The sequence below is a fragment of the Ochotona curzoniae genome, unplaced genomic scaffold (assembly GCF_017591425.1).
Source record: "Ochotona curzoniae isolate NIBS_2020 unplaced genomic scaffold, NIBS_Ocur_1.0 contig_2927, whole genome shotgun sequence".
In the NCBI taxonomy this organism is placed as follows: Eukaryota; Metazoa; Chordata; class Mammalia; order Lagomorpha; family Ochotonidae; genus Ochotona; species Ochotona curzoniae.
Genome location: NW_024465654.1, coordinates 2,713,790 through 2,728,650, shown reverse-complemented (window position 1 = coordinate 2,728,650; position 14,861 = coordinate 2,713,790). Strand labels below are relative to the sequence as shown.

Genomic DNA, 14,861 nt, shown 5'->3' with positions numbered 1-14,861 from the left:
CATATCTGCTGGTTCACTCCCCAAATGGCTACAACAGCCACAGCTGGACCAGTCCTGTATGGTAACTGATGAGCTTCTTCTGGGTGTCCCACGTGGGCATGGGGACCCAAGCACTTGGGCCATCTTCTGCTGCTTTCCCAGGCACATTAGTATGGAGCTGGATTGGAAGTGGAGCGGCTGGGACTCAGAGCAGCACTCTAATACTTTTTGTACAACTGTCCACTGGTCTAAGCAGAATTAAAGGATGGAGCATGACCCCCAGGAACAGCGTCTCTCCAGCCCAGGCTGTCCCCTTCCTACTCTGGAAGCCTCTGGGGAGGGCCTGACCCAAGCGCTAACTGGTTCCCCAGGGAGCTCACCTGGCCGCAGTCTGCCTGTACAGCCCCACCTCCAGCAACGCCCGGGCCTTCCATGCTGGCTGCTCCTCCTGCACCTGAGCAGTTAGTAGCTCATACCCCAGGAGATAAGTGGATAAGGAAATCAGGAGTCCTGAATTCGCCACTGCTCTGTCTCCCTCTGTACCTCTCGCCTCTGAGCCTGATTGCCCCTCTACAAAGTCAGAGGGTAGCACCAGGTTGTCTCCCAGGGTCAAGGCTCTAGGCCAATGTACCAGAGCATTTGGGGGTATCATCGGGCAGACCCCGGTATTTCCAAAGCATCTTCACAAGGTGGGAGGGGGCGGTGCTGAGCAGACAGGACCATACCCCTTTCCACAGGTGAGAAGGGTTGCTGTATGTCCCATCATCAGTGGCACAGGCAGGCTTACCCAGAGACTGGGTGAGAACAGAACGCCAGGAAACAGTCAAGCCAGCAAGCTAAGGCTAGGGCAGAGGCAGAGGTTTGGGCTGGCTGGGTAATTCCTAAGAAAGTGGGGGCAGGAGGGGCAAGGACGAAGGGGCTGAGATCATTTGACAGTTTATTCTGTGTCAGGACGCAGGTGCAAAGCAACTCCATTTCTAGCAATCCTTGTAGCAATTCCAAGAGACAGCTTATCTCCATTTTGCAGACTGGAAAATAGTCTCAGGGAGGCTTCGTGATGGGTCCAAGACCACCCAGCTGAACTGGACCCCAGGGCACTGGGATTCCAGGTCTTTGGGTCTTTCCATTGCTGCCCCACTGGGACAGGCTGGTGATGGGGTGGGGGAAGGGTTCGCTGCACCTGGAGTTTGGCTGAGCAGGTGTTCAGAGTGGTGGGTTATGGGGTAAGGGGGGCCACGAGGCAGCCAAATTGGAGACGCCACTGCCTCCGGCTGGGCTGCGAAGAGTTAAAGAACCTTCGACCCCTCCTCCCGCCTCCTCTCCAAGCTCTTCCTGTCCCGCGCGTTGCAACACCCTGCCGGCTGCCGCTCAGCCTTCTCCTCCCACCTCTTCTCTCTCTCCGGCTGAAAGTTCTCCGAGTTCTCTGGATGGGGCTCCAGTCCTGGCGTTGGGTTCGAGAACCCTGAGACCGGGCCGTGGCCTCCACTCGAGTCTACACTCCCCGACCCAAGTCCGCCCCGCGCCTGGCTGCACTTGGGCCCTTGCCGGACTCAGCCGTTCATCCCTGGCCTCCACCGCCGCCGCCTCCGTCGCCCGAGTCCCAATGGGGGAGTGAGAGGCCCCCGCCGGCCGGACATGGCCCTCCCCGCCGTGCCTGGCCTGCTGCTGCCGCTGGTGAGACCGGGGAGCGAGGCGGGAGCGGGGCAGGCCACCGGCCGCCACGACGGGGCTGACGCTTCCCTTGTGTGGGCCTGGCTCCCTGCCCGTCGCAGGCCCGCGCGGGGCCCCAGGCTCCCCGGCGCCGCCCGTACAGGGTGTCGCTGCTCTTGGAGAAGGGGTCATCCTGGGGCAGGGGACAGGAACGTGTGTGAAAGGGGGAAAGAGTGAAGGAAGGGAAAGGTGCGGGCCGAGGGGGAGTCTGGGAATGGCGAGGGGACAGTGGTGATGGGCAGGCTGCCGCGCTGGGGTGTGTGTGTGTGTGGGGTGGAGGGGGTCAGACTTGTCAGAGTCTAGCAGGTCTGGGGTTCTGGGCTGGGAGTGGGGATTGGGGTGTTGAAGCTGCCAGAAGAAACCCCATTAGAAGGCAAAGAGTGAAAGGCAAGCGAGGTGGGTAAACTGAGTCGGGAGGGTGGCGTGAGTGGAGTGGGTTTGGGAGTGGAGAGCGAGACCTCAGGCTTATGCCAAGTGCACACCTTCCTCTGCCTGGGAGTTGGGGGACCTCCTCTTCCCCTCTGCCCTGGCTGGGTGGGAGGTCCCCAGGGGTGGGACCCCAGTGAGGTGGCTGCCACCACCCGACCCACGCAGGGACCTGCGGCCGGCAGACCTGAGTGTCAATGTTTAGTTTCTTCTTCCACCTTCCATTTTGGGGAAGTTGGTAGAAAGTTGTTTTCGTCACTGGAGAATGCCTTTCTCCGACTCCAGGCTCTGTTCGCTGTATCCTCATTTCTCCTCCGGGCTCCTGCAAGTTTCTTTTTTCCATACTTAAAGCCGCGGTCCCCATCATGAAGGGTGGGCTTTCCCCGACTGTGTGGACCAGTGCCTGGCACGTCCTCGCCCCTCTCGTCGCTGCGCCCGCCTCCGCCTCTCCCTGTCTCCCACCATTCCCTACTCTCTTCTCCGTCGTTCAGGGCTGCTTCCTTTTCTAAGTTTATTTATTCATTTGAGAGACAGAGAGCAGGAGAAGGAGACCTTCCGTCTACTGATTCATTTCCCAAATGTCCACAAGAGCCAGAGCTGGGTCAGGCTGAAGCCAGAAGCCAAGAGTTGCATCCAAGTCTATGACGTGGGTGGCAGGGACCAAAGTACTTCAGCCATCATTTGTTGCTTCCCAGGGTTTGCAGCAGCACGACGGTTCATCTGAAATGAAGCCGGGACTTGAACTCACTGTGATATAGAATGCCAGTGTCCCAAGCAGCCTCTTCTTTTCCTGTCTGTCTTGAGATTTACTTCTTTTAGGGGCCGGCACCACGGTGTAGTAGGCCAAGCCTCTGTTTGCAGCACTGATGTCCCCTAAAGGTGTCTTAACCGGTGACATCCTGTGAGTGGTGCTGCTCTACCTCTGTCCCAACCCCCGGTTAATGCACTTTGGAAAGCAGCAGAGGATGGCTGGCGTGCTCGGGCCCCTGCATCCACGTGGGAGACCTGGAAGAAGCTCCCAGCTGTGGCTATTGCAGACACTTCTGGAGTGAACCAACTCTTTCTCTCTGTAACTCTGCCTTCCAAATAATTAAATCTTAAAAAAAATTGGGGGGAGAGGGCAGAATTATAGAGAACAGAGAATTATAGAAACAGAGAAATAAGAACAAGAGACAAAAAGAGATTTCCCATTCTTCGGATCACACGCCCCAGGTGGCCACAATGGTTAGGGCTGAGCCAAGCTGAAGTCAGGAGCCAGAGAACCTATCCGGGTCTTCCACATGGGTGACACTTGGGCCATCTTCCTCTGCCTTCCCAGGCATACTATCAGACGGATCGAAAGCAGAACAGCTGGAGCTCGAACTCATGCTTTGATAAGAGGGGGGTTGCCTAATGCCCTGGGCCACAGTGCCAGCCCCCATCAGCTTCTTAACCCCAGGGCCGCCCTTTGTGCCATTCCTTCCATTGGTTGTTCTTCTCTTCTTCCACTCCCCTTCCCTTCTCCAGATTTGCCTTCCCCAGTTCTTCCCTCCCCTACCCAGCGCTGGTGATTGTTGGGGATCTGATCTGGGTTGGGCAGCCTCTTCTTTTGTTGGCACTCCATCACCTGGATCCAAATCCGACTCCCTCCCATCAGACAGCTGTGTGAACTTGAGCAGGTTAAATCAACCCTGCCTTCTTATGTTGTTCTGGAGGTGAGGGTAGGTCGATATGTGAAGGACACGAGTTTTCAAAAACTTCATAGAAAATACACATGGTGAAAAAAAACTAGGCCCAAGTCTGGATCTCAATTTAAAAATTTTTTTGTATGATTTATTTATTTTTATTGGAAAGAGATTTACAGAGAGATGAAGAGAAAGAAAGATATTTCATCTGCTGGTTCACTCTCAAATGGCCACAACTGCACGAGCCAGGAGTTACTTCTGGGTTTCCCACATGGGTGCAGGGTCCCAAGGCTTTTGGCTGTCCTCCATAAGTAGGGAGCTGGATGGGAAGTGGAGCAACTGCGATATAAACCAGCACCGATATGGGCTCCTGGCATTTGGAGAGGGAGGATTAGCCAATTGAGCCATTGCACTGGGCCCAATCTCAAACATTTTTGCATTTAAAAATAATCTTACCGGCCCAGTGCGATAGCCTAGTGGCTAAAGTCCTCACCTTGCAAGCACCAGGATCCCATATGGGTGTCAGTTCTAATCCAGGCAAGCCCCACTTCCCATCTAGCTCCCTGCTTGTGGCCTGGGAAAGCAGTTCAGGACAGCCCAAAGCTTTGAGACTCTATATCCGCATGGGAGACCTGGAAGAGGTTCCTGGCTCCTGGCTTCAGATTGGCACAGCTTCAGCCCATTGCAGTTACTTGGGGAGTGAATCATCAGATGGAAGATCTTTTTCTCTGTCTCTTCTCTGTATGTCTGACTTTGTAATAATAATATAAAAAAATCTTAGCAAAAAAATTAGTAAAAAAAATAATCTTAGCTTTGGACTCCATATACCATGAAATTTCTGAGGTCCCCTCGTATTTTCTGGAGTATCAAGCACCTGTGGTCTGTGAGGCATGGCATAAGGACTGCAGCAAACAACCCCCCTTATGAAGTTCTCGACCCAATAGAATAGGACCCAGTAGACAAAGAATACTCAAGGAAGTGTTCAGCCTGTATGTGTGGTCGTTGGTAATAATGATGGCTCAGTGGCCACCTGTGCTTAGAAAACAAGAGAATAAAGGAAACTACAGCAAGAGGAGCATGCTGGGTAGCGAGCTGCTACTGTAGCTCAGGATGGCAATGACTGTCGCAGGATGTAGCCCAGGTGGGTGCTGGCTGGCAAGCAGGAGGGATGGGGAGGGCTGTTCCTGAACTTTCCGGGTTCTCCCCATACTGTGGGCAGCGAGTGTGTTCTATGCGGCTGTAGGCAGTGGCCTTGCGAGTGGGACTGGGAGGGAAGGATCGTAAGGAGAGTGTGGCCAAGCAAGCAGGACTTCACTGTTCCCCAAGAGCTTCCCAGTCTAGGAGCCGAGAGAGTTCACAGCAAAAACTTCAGAACACTCTGAAGGGAAATGCCCACCGATGCACTGTGATGTCCTGGAACACAAACGGCAGGTGGAGGGCTTTGGTGGGGTGGAGAACGCCTGAGTTTCCTGACCTCTTATGGGCAGAAGGGGGGACAGATTGCACCTTGAGGAAATGCAGGAGCTTCCCCCTCCCTGTACCCCCTGCCTGGCTCGCTCAGGGGCTCTGCCCCCAGATCCACCCCAGGGCCTATCAGGGGGTGTCTTGGCTCTTCCCAACAGAAGCACCTCTAGGGAACCTGTGCTCCTTACCAATTTGTTGAATACAGTCAGGACTAGAAGCCTGGTGGGAAGTTTGTGGCAGGAGTGGGGCAGGGTGGGAATGAAGATAGACCAAGGGTAGGGAGTTCATTCACTCATTCAGAGCCCGCACTTGCAGTGTCTGCTGCTCTGAGCCTGGGCTGTTCAGAAGAAAAGTGAGATATGTGGCAGGGAGCAGCCTCCGCCATCAGAAGTGATGTTTGAAGTCAGGTTTTGGAGATGAAGAGGCAAATGCATGTGCCAGCTAGCCAGCCAGGACAAGCTGAAGCTTGTGTGCTAATCAGAAAGTGTAGGTTGAATTGGAGCAGGGAACAGGCTGGGAGACAGTTGCAGTCATCCATGGCAGGTGGTATTGGTGGCCGAGGGGAGAGAGACCCCAGAGGAAGGTGTTCAGACGGGCAGGTATGGCAGCCTGAGTAGGAATGGGAGTGTTCTGAGGCAGGAATGACGTCAGCAGCCTCGGCGTTGGTGGTGTGACATTTATGAGACTGGGTCATAGGTGAGATGGACACATGCGGTTTGGGCTGTGTCCAATGCATGGTCAGGGGGATGGCCAAGTGGATGTGCAGACGGGGCAGGCCCAGGCAAGGCTTGTCAGCCCTATGGTTTGCATTCGTCGCTTCCACGCGTCCTTGGGTCTCCACAAGGAAGGAGCAGTCACAGGGGTATGTGTTGGTTGGGGGACTCCACTGGGCCCACCACGAGTGCACAGCAGGTGAGTCCCTGGGCCATCAGCGCACCTGTGCCCGCTGCCCAGCAGGATGACACCGACTGACCAAGACCTGGGCTGTCTGTCTTTTCATTGTCTTTATGGTCTGCCTGGAGAGATGGTATCTCCTGACCAACACAACCAGATTATGATAAGAGCCAAAAGGAGATACCATCAGTTTGTGGTATGGTGGTATCGAGTTCACAGCGGGCTGAGTGGCTGTAGGCTTTAGGTTTGGGTTGGGGAAGTGTGTGTCAGTCTCCCCCAACCAGCCCCCTCCCGCCCCCCTATCCAGGGCTTTGTGATGAGGAGGTGGGATCTCTAGGGGGAGGCCCCTGGGACCAGTGAGAAGCTGGCAGGGGTCTTGACCTTAAAGAAACTCACACATTGTCACTGAAAGAGTGCAGGAGTGCGGAGACAGTACAGCTGATGGGTGCCTGAGAGGTAGGTGGGTCAGGTTAGACCACAAGGTCCAGTGGGTGGTGCAGCTTCTCCCCCACAGCGCTGTAGCCACAGTACAGGAAGTCACACTTGAGAACCTCTCTAGGCGGAAGCTGTGGAGGAGTTGGAGGGGTGCTGGGCCGCCCCCCTACTGTCTCTGCACCAGCACCCCCGGCTTCCTGGGTACAGCACTCAGCTGGAGCTTACCTTCCGGCTCTGCTCTCTTGCCATAGAATGCAAACGTCAAGGAACTGGGTTCTGTGGGTCAGGCAGTGCCTCTGAGTGATGGTGCCCATTGGAGGGGAGCCTGGAGACCCCAGCTTCTAGGGACCAGAGAGCGAGTTGACCCAGAGAGACCTGGGCCCTGACGCTGCTTCCCTTTTATATCCTTACCCGCCCCCCCCAATTCCTGGAAGTGGATATTCAGAGTTTTCCTTCAAGGCCAGGGTGCTTGAGGGGGTGGGGGGAAAGTGGGGAGCTGTGGAGATTTTGGATTGGCTGGGATTGCAGAGAGGGCCCCAAATGCCAGAACCAGCCAGGCTGTGGGAATGCGGTGAACCCAGGCCAGGAGGGCAGCTTGGGTCTGCGCTTTGCTGGAACTGGGGCACGCCAGGGGGCTGTTAAAGAGAGCCCAGGGGATGACTTTATCTGCTGGAGACTGGATCTACGGGGAGGAGGAACGGGGGCGGGGCAGGGAAGGAACCCCTTGGCCTTCAGGGAGGTGGAGTGGGAGGAAGCCAGGGGTCGAGGGAGACTTCCTTTGAGATGGAACGGGAGAGGGAGGCATTTCCTGAAATGTGCAGGCCAAGTGGGCCAGGGGTCCCATGGTTCAGTGGTGCTCAGGCTTACAGGCTGCAAGAGCGCTGAGTGGGAACCGAGCTAGAGGGACTGGCTGGGAGGAGGAAGGTTAGGATGGGTCTGCTGGCTGGGCTCTTCCTGCTGACTCATGACCCCTGAGGAGCTAGGGAACCTGCTAGTTCCCTCTCCTCCGCTCTCCATCCCCTCCCTCCCTCTGGCCTGAGTCACGGGGCGGAGCTGCTGGGAAAAGATTTCGCTTTCCCGGATTTGACTTAACCCCAGGAGGCCTGGATGTGGAGAGGACACGCGTGCCCTGCGAGGCCTGAGCAAACCTCCGTCCCTCCTCTTCTTCTCGGGAGGTGTCTCCCTCACTGGCCAGACGCTCCCCCCCAGGAACTCCCTCCCCCTACCTGGGCCCTAGAGACCCTGACTTTCTCCACCCCTAGACTCTCTCTCTCTTTGCCCTGTGGCTTAGCTCCAGGGCATGAGCCTGAGAGGTGCCAATGACCTTCGTGCTCTAAGTCCTTCCTTCGGGGAAAGAAGCCACACTTTCAGGACAGCGAAGGTCTTCCCGTCACCAGCCTTTCCTGCTGGCCTCTGGGTGGCAGCGGGCGCCCCTGCTGGCTGGGTCCCTCTCTCCCTGGGGGGGGGGCTGACCTTCCAGGTCTGTGCTCCTGGGGTTGCAGCGTCGCCCAGTGGCTGACTTAGGGGCTACCTGTTCCCAAAAGTGGAGCTGAGGAGATTGGAGCTGCTGGTCCCGTGGTGGAGGTGGTGGGGTGGGAGGGACGCTGCAACACCCTCCCCTCCTGGGCTGTAATTCTATGATCTGATTGGTCTATCTAAACATTTGGAGACATCCTGCCCTGGCCTCCTGGCTTTGCTTAAAGTTACCAGAACAGGGCAAGCTGTTCAGGTGCTGTGGGCTTGGCCAGAGGCTGTTAAAAAAAAACAAAAACAAAAACACAGAAGCTTGCTTCCAAATGGCCTGGTTGCACAAGGCTTCAGGATGCTTGGCAGTTCCTCAGCTCCTGTTTTGTTGGTCATCAGAACCAAATCCTGGATTTGCGTGACTGTCTTTGCCCACTGCTGCCAACACCTCATTTGTCACCTGCTGATCCCAATCCTGACCTCTGAACTTTCCCTCTTAGTTCCCCTCCCTGTTTATTCTTGCCAAACTGGAGTGTTTGTATCAGTTTCCTGGTGGGAGAGGGCGGAAGTGTGAGGGCAGGATCCCTAAGGCGAGGTTTGCACAGTTTTAAAAACACTCCTTCTAACAAAACAGAACAAAACAGAAAAACACGCCTCTTTTGACTCTGCGGACTCTCCAAGACCAGCATGGGCCTGGATTATTCCTGGATTATTCTGCAGTAGAACTTAGTCCAGGGATGTAATCCTGACTCTGAAGCCCACTTCTACCTGGGAGAGATGCTCCTCAATCTTTTGGGGGTGCTTGTTGGAAGAAAGGGTCAGCATGGAAGTAGCCTGCTAGTTCTGGGTCCAGAAAACATTCCTTGTATATCCGCCATGTGTGTATCATTGTTAGCTACAGGGAGGGACTCTGAGTAAGGGTCAAATACAGCCTAGGGCCCCCAGGATCCTCTAGGCCTTGGAGTTGAAGGGACAGCAGTCAGTCAGCACACAGGCCACAGTTCAGCATCTAATCACGTGGTGGTGCCAGCTGCCAAGCAAGACCGTCAGTGAGCAGTGGCCTGGGCAGCGGTAGAAGCTGGGAGGGAGTTTTTAATTTGCCACTTCTGGGTCCTCCTGCACTTTCCTCTCCTAAGGGCGTCTTCTCTGTGTGATTCTTCTCCAGGTGCTCCTGGCCCTGTCCATGGAAATATATCCCTTACGGGTTATTGGACTGGTTGCCTATCCTGGGGACCTGGAGGAGAGCGACAGTCCGTGCCCCCAGGGGAAATACAGCCACCGGCGGAACAAGTCCATCTGCTGCACCAAGTGTCACAAAGGTGGGAGACAACAGATTTGCTCCGGGATGGGGGCCCCTGCTTCTTCCTTGGCTTTTTCTCCTGGCAATCCCTCTGCCCCCTCCACCTCCCGTAACGTTGCTGCCTCTCCTGGGTTGGGGTTTCCCTGCCCCTGCCACTTTCCTTTCCCAAGGACTCCAGGGCAGCAGGGCACTTTGCTGCAGCCTGACCCAAATGCTTCGTTCTCAGGAACCTACTTATACGATGACTGTCCAGAACCAGGACGGGAAACGGACTGCAGGGAGTGCGAAAAGGGCACCTATACCGCTTCGGAAAATTTCCTCAACCAGTGTCTCAGCTGCTCCAAATGCCGACCGGGTACGTGTGCCCTGGGGAGAGAGCCAGGACGTGCTGCTAGCTGGAGCCTCGTGTGAGCCTAGCCCTGCAGGAGCCTATACAGGGCAGGGCTGTGTGACAGTGGCCCTGCGTGGGTCAAGGAGACAGACAGACACACACACACGCATACACGGGAGGAGGAGCGTCCAAGAACGGGGATGCCATGGAAGGGTCGGTGGGGTGGACGCAGCTGAGGGATGCAGAACTCATGTGCCACCTCACCCTCTCAACAGAAATGAGGCAAGTGGAGATTTCTCCATGCACAGTGGACCAGGACACCGTATGTGGCTGCAGGAAGAACCAATACCGGAGCCCCGTGTCCAGAGACATGTTCAAGTGCGAAAACTGCAGCCTCTGCCCTAATGGAACCGTAACCAAGCCCTGTGAGCAGGACCTGCCCCTTCAAGGCCCTGGTGGATGGTGGTGCTCCCTTTCTGCCAGACTCTCGCAGCCGCGGTGCTGGAGGGCTGGTCTCTGGGCACCTCTCTCCTCCTCCATTGCAGGGCGTCCTTGGGTTGTCGGGTGCCCCTCCTGTAACTGTGGTATTTCTTCTCCCTGCAGGCCAGGAGCATGAGGACACCGTGTGTACCTGCCACGCAGGCTTCTACCTAAGTAAAAACATGTGCATCTCCTGTAGTCAGTAAGTATCTGTGCCAGCTGCCGGCCACCAGGGAGGCGGCGTGGGCTGGGCTCTGACGGCTGAGGCGGAGAGCCAGGACACACATGGGCTTTTCTTAAACACTCCCTTGAAAAGAGGAAAGTGTGAAGGCTTTCAGAATTGAACATTCTTGGGTTTCAATTCTGGCCTAACCATGCACCGGTTGTGCGACCGTGGGCAAGTTACTTAATGTCTCTGAGTCTTACTTAGTTCCATATATATAATTTATTATATCTAATGTATGTATTATATATAACTTAAATATTGTATCTCTATAACTTATTTTACTTATTTAAAAAGCAGAATTAGAGATTTTGAGAGAGTCTTCCACCCACTGAGTCACTCCTTAGGTGACTACCACAGCCAGGGCTGGGCTAGGCTGAAGCCAGGAGCCAGGAGCTTCTTTTCTGTTTGCCCACGTGGCACTGGTAACCTGGATGTTGGGTATCCTTTGCTACTTTCCCTGGCATATTATTGGGGAGCCAGATTGGAAGTGGAGCAGCTGAAATTTGAACCAGGACTCACACGGGATGCTGGCGACATAGGGTTAGTCCACTATACCACAGTGCCAGCCTCATTACTTACCTTTTAAAAAGCATTTTGTTTAGTCATTTGAGCAGTAGCGAGAGAGAAAGAGCTTGATCCTATCCTATGCCTGCAGCACTGGTGGGGCTGAGTTGGAGGCCAGGAGCCAGAAACTATCCAATCTCTCCTGTGGGGCGCAGGGACCCGCGTACTTCAGTCATCACCACGTCTCGCAGGGTGCACGTTAGCAGGAAGCAGGGAGTGAGGACGGAGCCAGGCCTGAAATCCAGACATTTCAATGTGCCATGAAGGCTTCTTAACTGGTGTCTTCATCGCTCCTTATCTTTAATGTTAGGATAGTGACACCCATGTGAGAAGCATGACCAGGGTTAGTAGGTGAGGTCACCACTGCCTGTAACACAGGCTCAAGTGTCCCCTGCTCCACTTTCCACTCATTCCCCTGCTAATGAGCCTGGGAAGGCAGCGGAAGAGGAACCAAACGCCTGGGCCCCTGCACCCACATGGGAGACCCACATGGGAGTCTGGCTCCTTCTGACTTCAGGCTGGCCCAGCTCCAAGTGTCACAGCCAGTGAACCAACAGATGAAAGATTCTATCCCTCTGCTGCTTTACCTTTTAAGTAAAATAAAATACACCTTAAAAGAAAGGAAAGGTTGTGGAAATTACCACACTACAAAATAACTGTGTCACCAACTCACAAGTCAGTTCTGTAACTAGTGCTGCAAAGTCCTTTCCCGTCCCTTTGCCACATGCTCATCAGCCCAACGGGGAAGCAGTCCCCTGGTAGCTGCCTTCTCAGGAGGACTAGTATGCCAGGCAAAACCATGTCATCTCTGGCACCGATGGGGAAGCTAAGGCTTACAGGGAAAGTGGCAAGTGGCTGGCTTAGCATCAATCCTGCTGGCAAGTGAATGGTTGGGATTCATGCTCTGACTTCATTTTCCTAGTGCACTTTTGTTTTTAAGATTTATTTATTTTTATGTGGAAGGCAGAATGACAGAGACTGGGAAAGATCTTTCCTCCACTGGTTTAACTCCCCAAATGGCCACAGTAGCTGGGACTTGGCCGGGCCTGTGCCAGGAGCTCCATCTGGGTCTCCCCAATTGGGCATTAGGGACCCAGGCATGTGAGTTAGAGCCCATTGCCTTCTGCTGCATTTAGCAGGAAGCTGGTTAGGGAGTGGAGGCAGGGGCTCAGCCGCCCCGCACACTGCTCAGAGATGTAGTGTCCGAGTGGCATTTTAACTTGCTGTGCCTCAGGACCCGTCCCTCTGAAGATGCCTTTCAATCAAAACATGAATCCTTCTCTGGGATTATGTTTCTTTTGCATCGGTTTCCAAGATAGGTCTTTTGAGAAACAAAAGGCGTTTGTGAGACAGGTTGTTTTGTGTGTGTGCATGGTATGTCTGTGTTCTGTATGAACCTGTGTTTTGTGTGTCTGCCTGTTTCATGTCTCGTATGTGCCAGTGTGTCTGTCTGTTTTTTGTGTGTTGTATGTGTGTGTCTGTATCTGTGTTGTGCATCTGTAAGCTCTGTGTGTGTATCTGTGTGTGTGTGTATGTGTATGTGTGTTTTGTGTCTGTTGTGGATGGGTCTGTTTTGTGTGTCTCTGTGTCTTGTGTGTTGTATACACTTCTGTGTGTCTCCGTGTGTCCCTCCCGTGCAGAGCTTCAGCTCATCACAGCCACCTCTGGTTTCAGATGTAAAGATCCTGAGTGCCAGAAGCTGTGCCAGCCACCCACTGAAACGGTCCAGCACCCTCAGGACCCAGGTGAGGAGTGCCTCCCTTGCTTAGCTGCCTCTCCCAGCTCCAGCACCTGCACCCATCCCTCCAGTCCTTTGACCATGAACCCCCCCCCCAACCGTCTCCAGGCACCAAAGTGCTGCTACCCCTGGTGATCATCTTTGGTCTTTGTATGCTGTCCCTCCTCTTCATCCTTTTAATGTGCCACTACCAGCGGCGGTGGAAGCCCAAATTCTACTCCATCGGTGAGTGAGTGGGGCGGTGGGGCGGTGGGAGGGGTAAGGGCGCTGTGAGCCTGGGAAGCCTGTGGGTGGCTCAGTGTGGAGTGCCTGGGAAGGAGTGTCCCCCCCACGCTCTGTGGGTCCTGTGTGTGTGTCGGGGGGAAGACCCTGAGTGGCTTGGGGGTGGGCTGGGGGAAGGAATGTCACACTCCAGCAGGCATTTTCTTTTCCCTGGGGTCACATAAGCCATGAGGCATGTCACCGCAAGTCTCCAGTACCCCGCTACCAGGGCTGAAAACTGGGGAAGTGAAATTGATGCTTTTTTTTTTTTCTTCTCAGTTTGTGGGAAAGCTACACCTGTCAAAGAGGTGAGTTGACAGTGGAGACCACACTTCTCTGACTGTTCCTTATTACTAGAACACCCAGACCCGGGACTCCCACCCGGGACTCCCCTCATTGCCTCCGGCCCGACCCCCAACCCCAGTGAACAGCGCTGAGACTGACTCTCCCGCCCTCCACCCCAACACTCTCTTTTAGGGGGAGCCGGACAGAGAGAGAATCACTGCGAAACCCTTCCCTTCTGCCCCAGGCACGTGTCCCATCTCAGGCGCCTATCTTACTTCAGGCTTCAGCCCCCTTCCCCGCCTCCCTGAGAACTGGCCCAACCTCAGCGCTGTGTCAGCCTCCGGGGAGGTGGCCTTCACTTGCCGGGAGGCTGACCACGACTTCAGCACCGTCCTGACCTCCGCCCCCATCACCCCGCCGTACAAAGCGGAGGATAGCGCCCCGCCGCAGCCGCAGCCGCAGCCGCAGCCGCAGCCGCAGCGTGCAGACAGTGAGTGAGGGGTGCGGCTGGGGTGGAGAGGAGGGCTCCGGGAAGAAGCAGGGTCGAGGGGAGGGCCGCCGCCCGAGGCTCACCGTCCCGCGTCCCCGCAGCCGACCCCGTCACGCTGTACGCCGTGGTGGATGGCGTGCCCCCGGGACGCTGGAAGGAGTTCGTACGGCGCCTGGGGCTCAGCGAGCATGAGATCGAACGGCTGGAGCTGCAGAACGGGCGCTGCCTGCGGGAAGCTCACTACAGCATGCTGGCGGCCTGGCGGCAGCGCAAACCGCGCCACGAAGCCACTCTGGACCTGCTGGAACGTGTGCTCCGCGAAATGGACCTGGTCGGCTGCGTGGAGGACATTCAGGAGGCGCTGAAGGCCCCCGCCTACCAGCCCGCGGGGTCCCACCTTCTCCGGTGAGGCCTAGCCTCACTTCTGCAGGACTTCGAAGGGGCGCTGTGGCCCCGCCTCCCCGCGAGGCCACGCCCCGCTACAGGACATCAGACACTGCGGCCCCGCCCCCATGAGGCCACGCCCGCTCCTCTGCAGGACGTCAGGGGCGCTGAGGCCACGCCCCCACGAGGCCACGCCCCGCTCATCTAAGGACCTCAGAGGGGCACTGTGGCCCCGCCCCGTGAGGCCACGCCCCGCTCATCTAAGGACATCGGGCATGGCCCCGCTTCCTTCCCCGGTCGCCCGCTTCAGGTGAGGCGGGACTCGGTGTTTCTCCTCCCCTGATGGAGCCTAGACCCCCGCCTTGGAGGAGGGGCCATTTCTGCGTTGGAGCTGAGCGCTGGGCATTTTTGTTTTGTGAGCAGGCAGCCACTTGCCTGGTGCTACCCCTTCCTGAAGCCCACTTGCGAAGGTCCACTCAAGTGCCCAAGGGGCTGGTTGCGGGGTAAAGGGGCACTCTAATCAAGAGATGAGATGGCGGTTCCCAGCGAAGCTGCGTGGACCCCTGATAGGCCCCTCGGCCTTTCGCGGCAGATCAGCATGATTGCTATCAGTTTCATTACACTAATGGAATCCTGGCATTCCTGGGTCCCCTGCCTAGGACAGGGGAAAGGGCAGCACCGCGAGCCCCGATGGAGTTCTGTGTACGTGTCACTAAAACTCAGACATTAAAGCTCTGCTCCTCAAGGAACGAACCGTCCGGCTCTG

The 14,861-nt window shown here is 55.8% G+C and overlaps 1 protein-coding gene across 1 annotated transcript; it reads left to right on the top strand.

Moving 5' to 3' along the window:
• Positions 1–1,348: 1,348 nt before the first annotated feature.
• On the top strand, positions 1,349–14,844 carry TNFRSF1A (TNF receptor superfamily member 1A). The gene is made up of 10 exons (XM_040978767.1): positions 1,349–1,653; positions 9,202–9,355; positions 9,563–9,691; positions 9,943–10,092; positions 10,271–10,349; positions 12,612–12,682; positions 12,784–12,900; positions 13,216–13,244; positions 13,414–13,711; positions 13,813–14,844. Exons 1-10 carry the CDS (start codon positions 1,615–1,617, stop codon positions 14,118–14,120), a joined length of 1,374 nt encoding a protein of 457 aa, XP_040834701.1. The 5' UTR covers positions 1,349–1,614; the 3' UTR covers positions 14,121–14,844.
• The last annotated feature ends 17 nt before the right edge of the window (positions 14,845–14,861 follow it).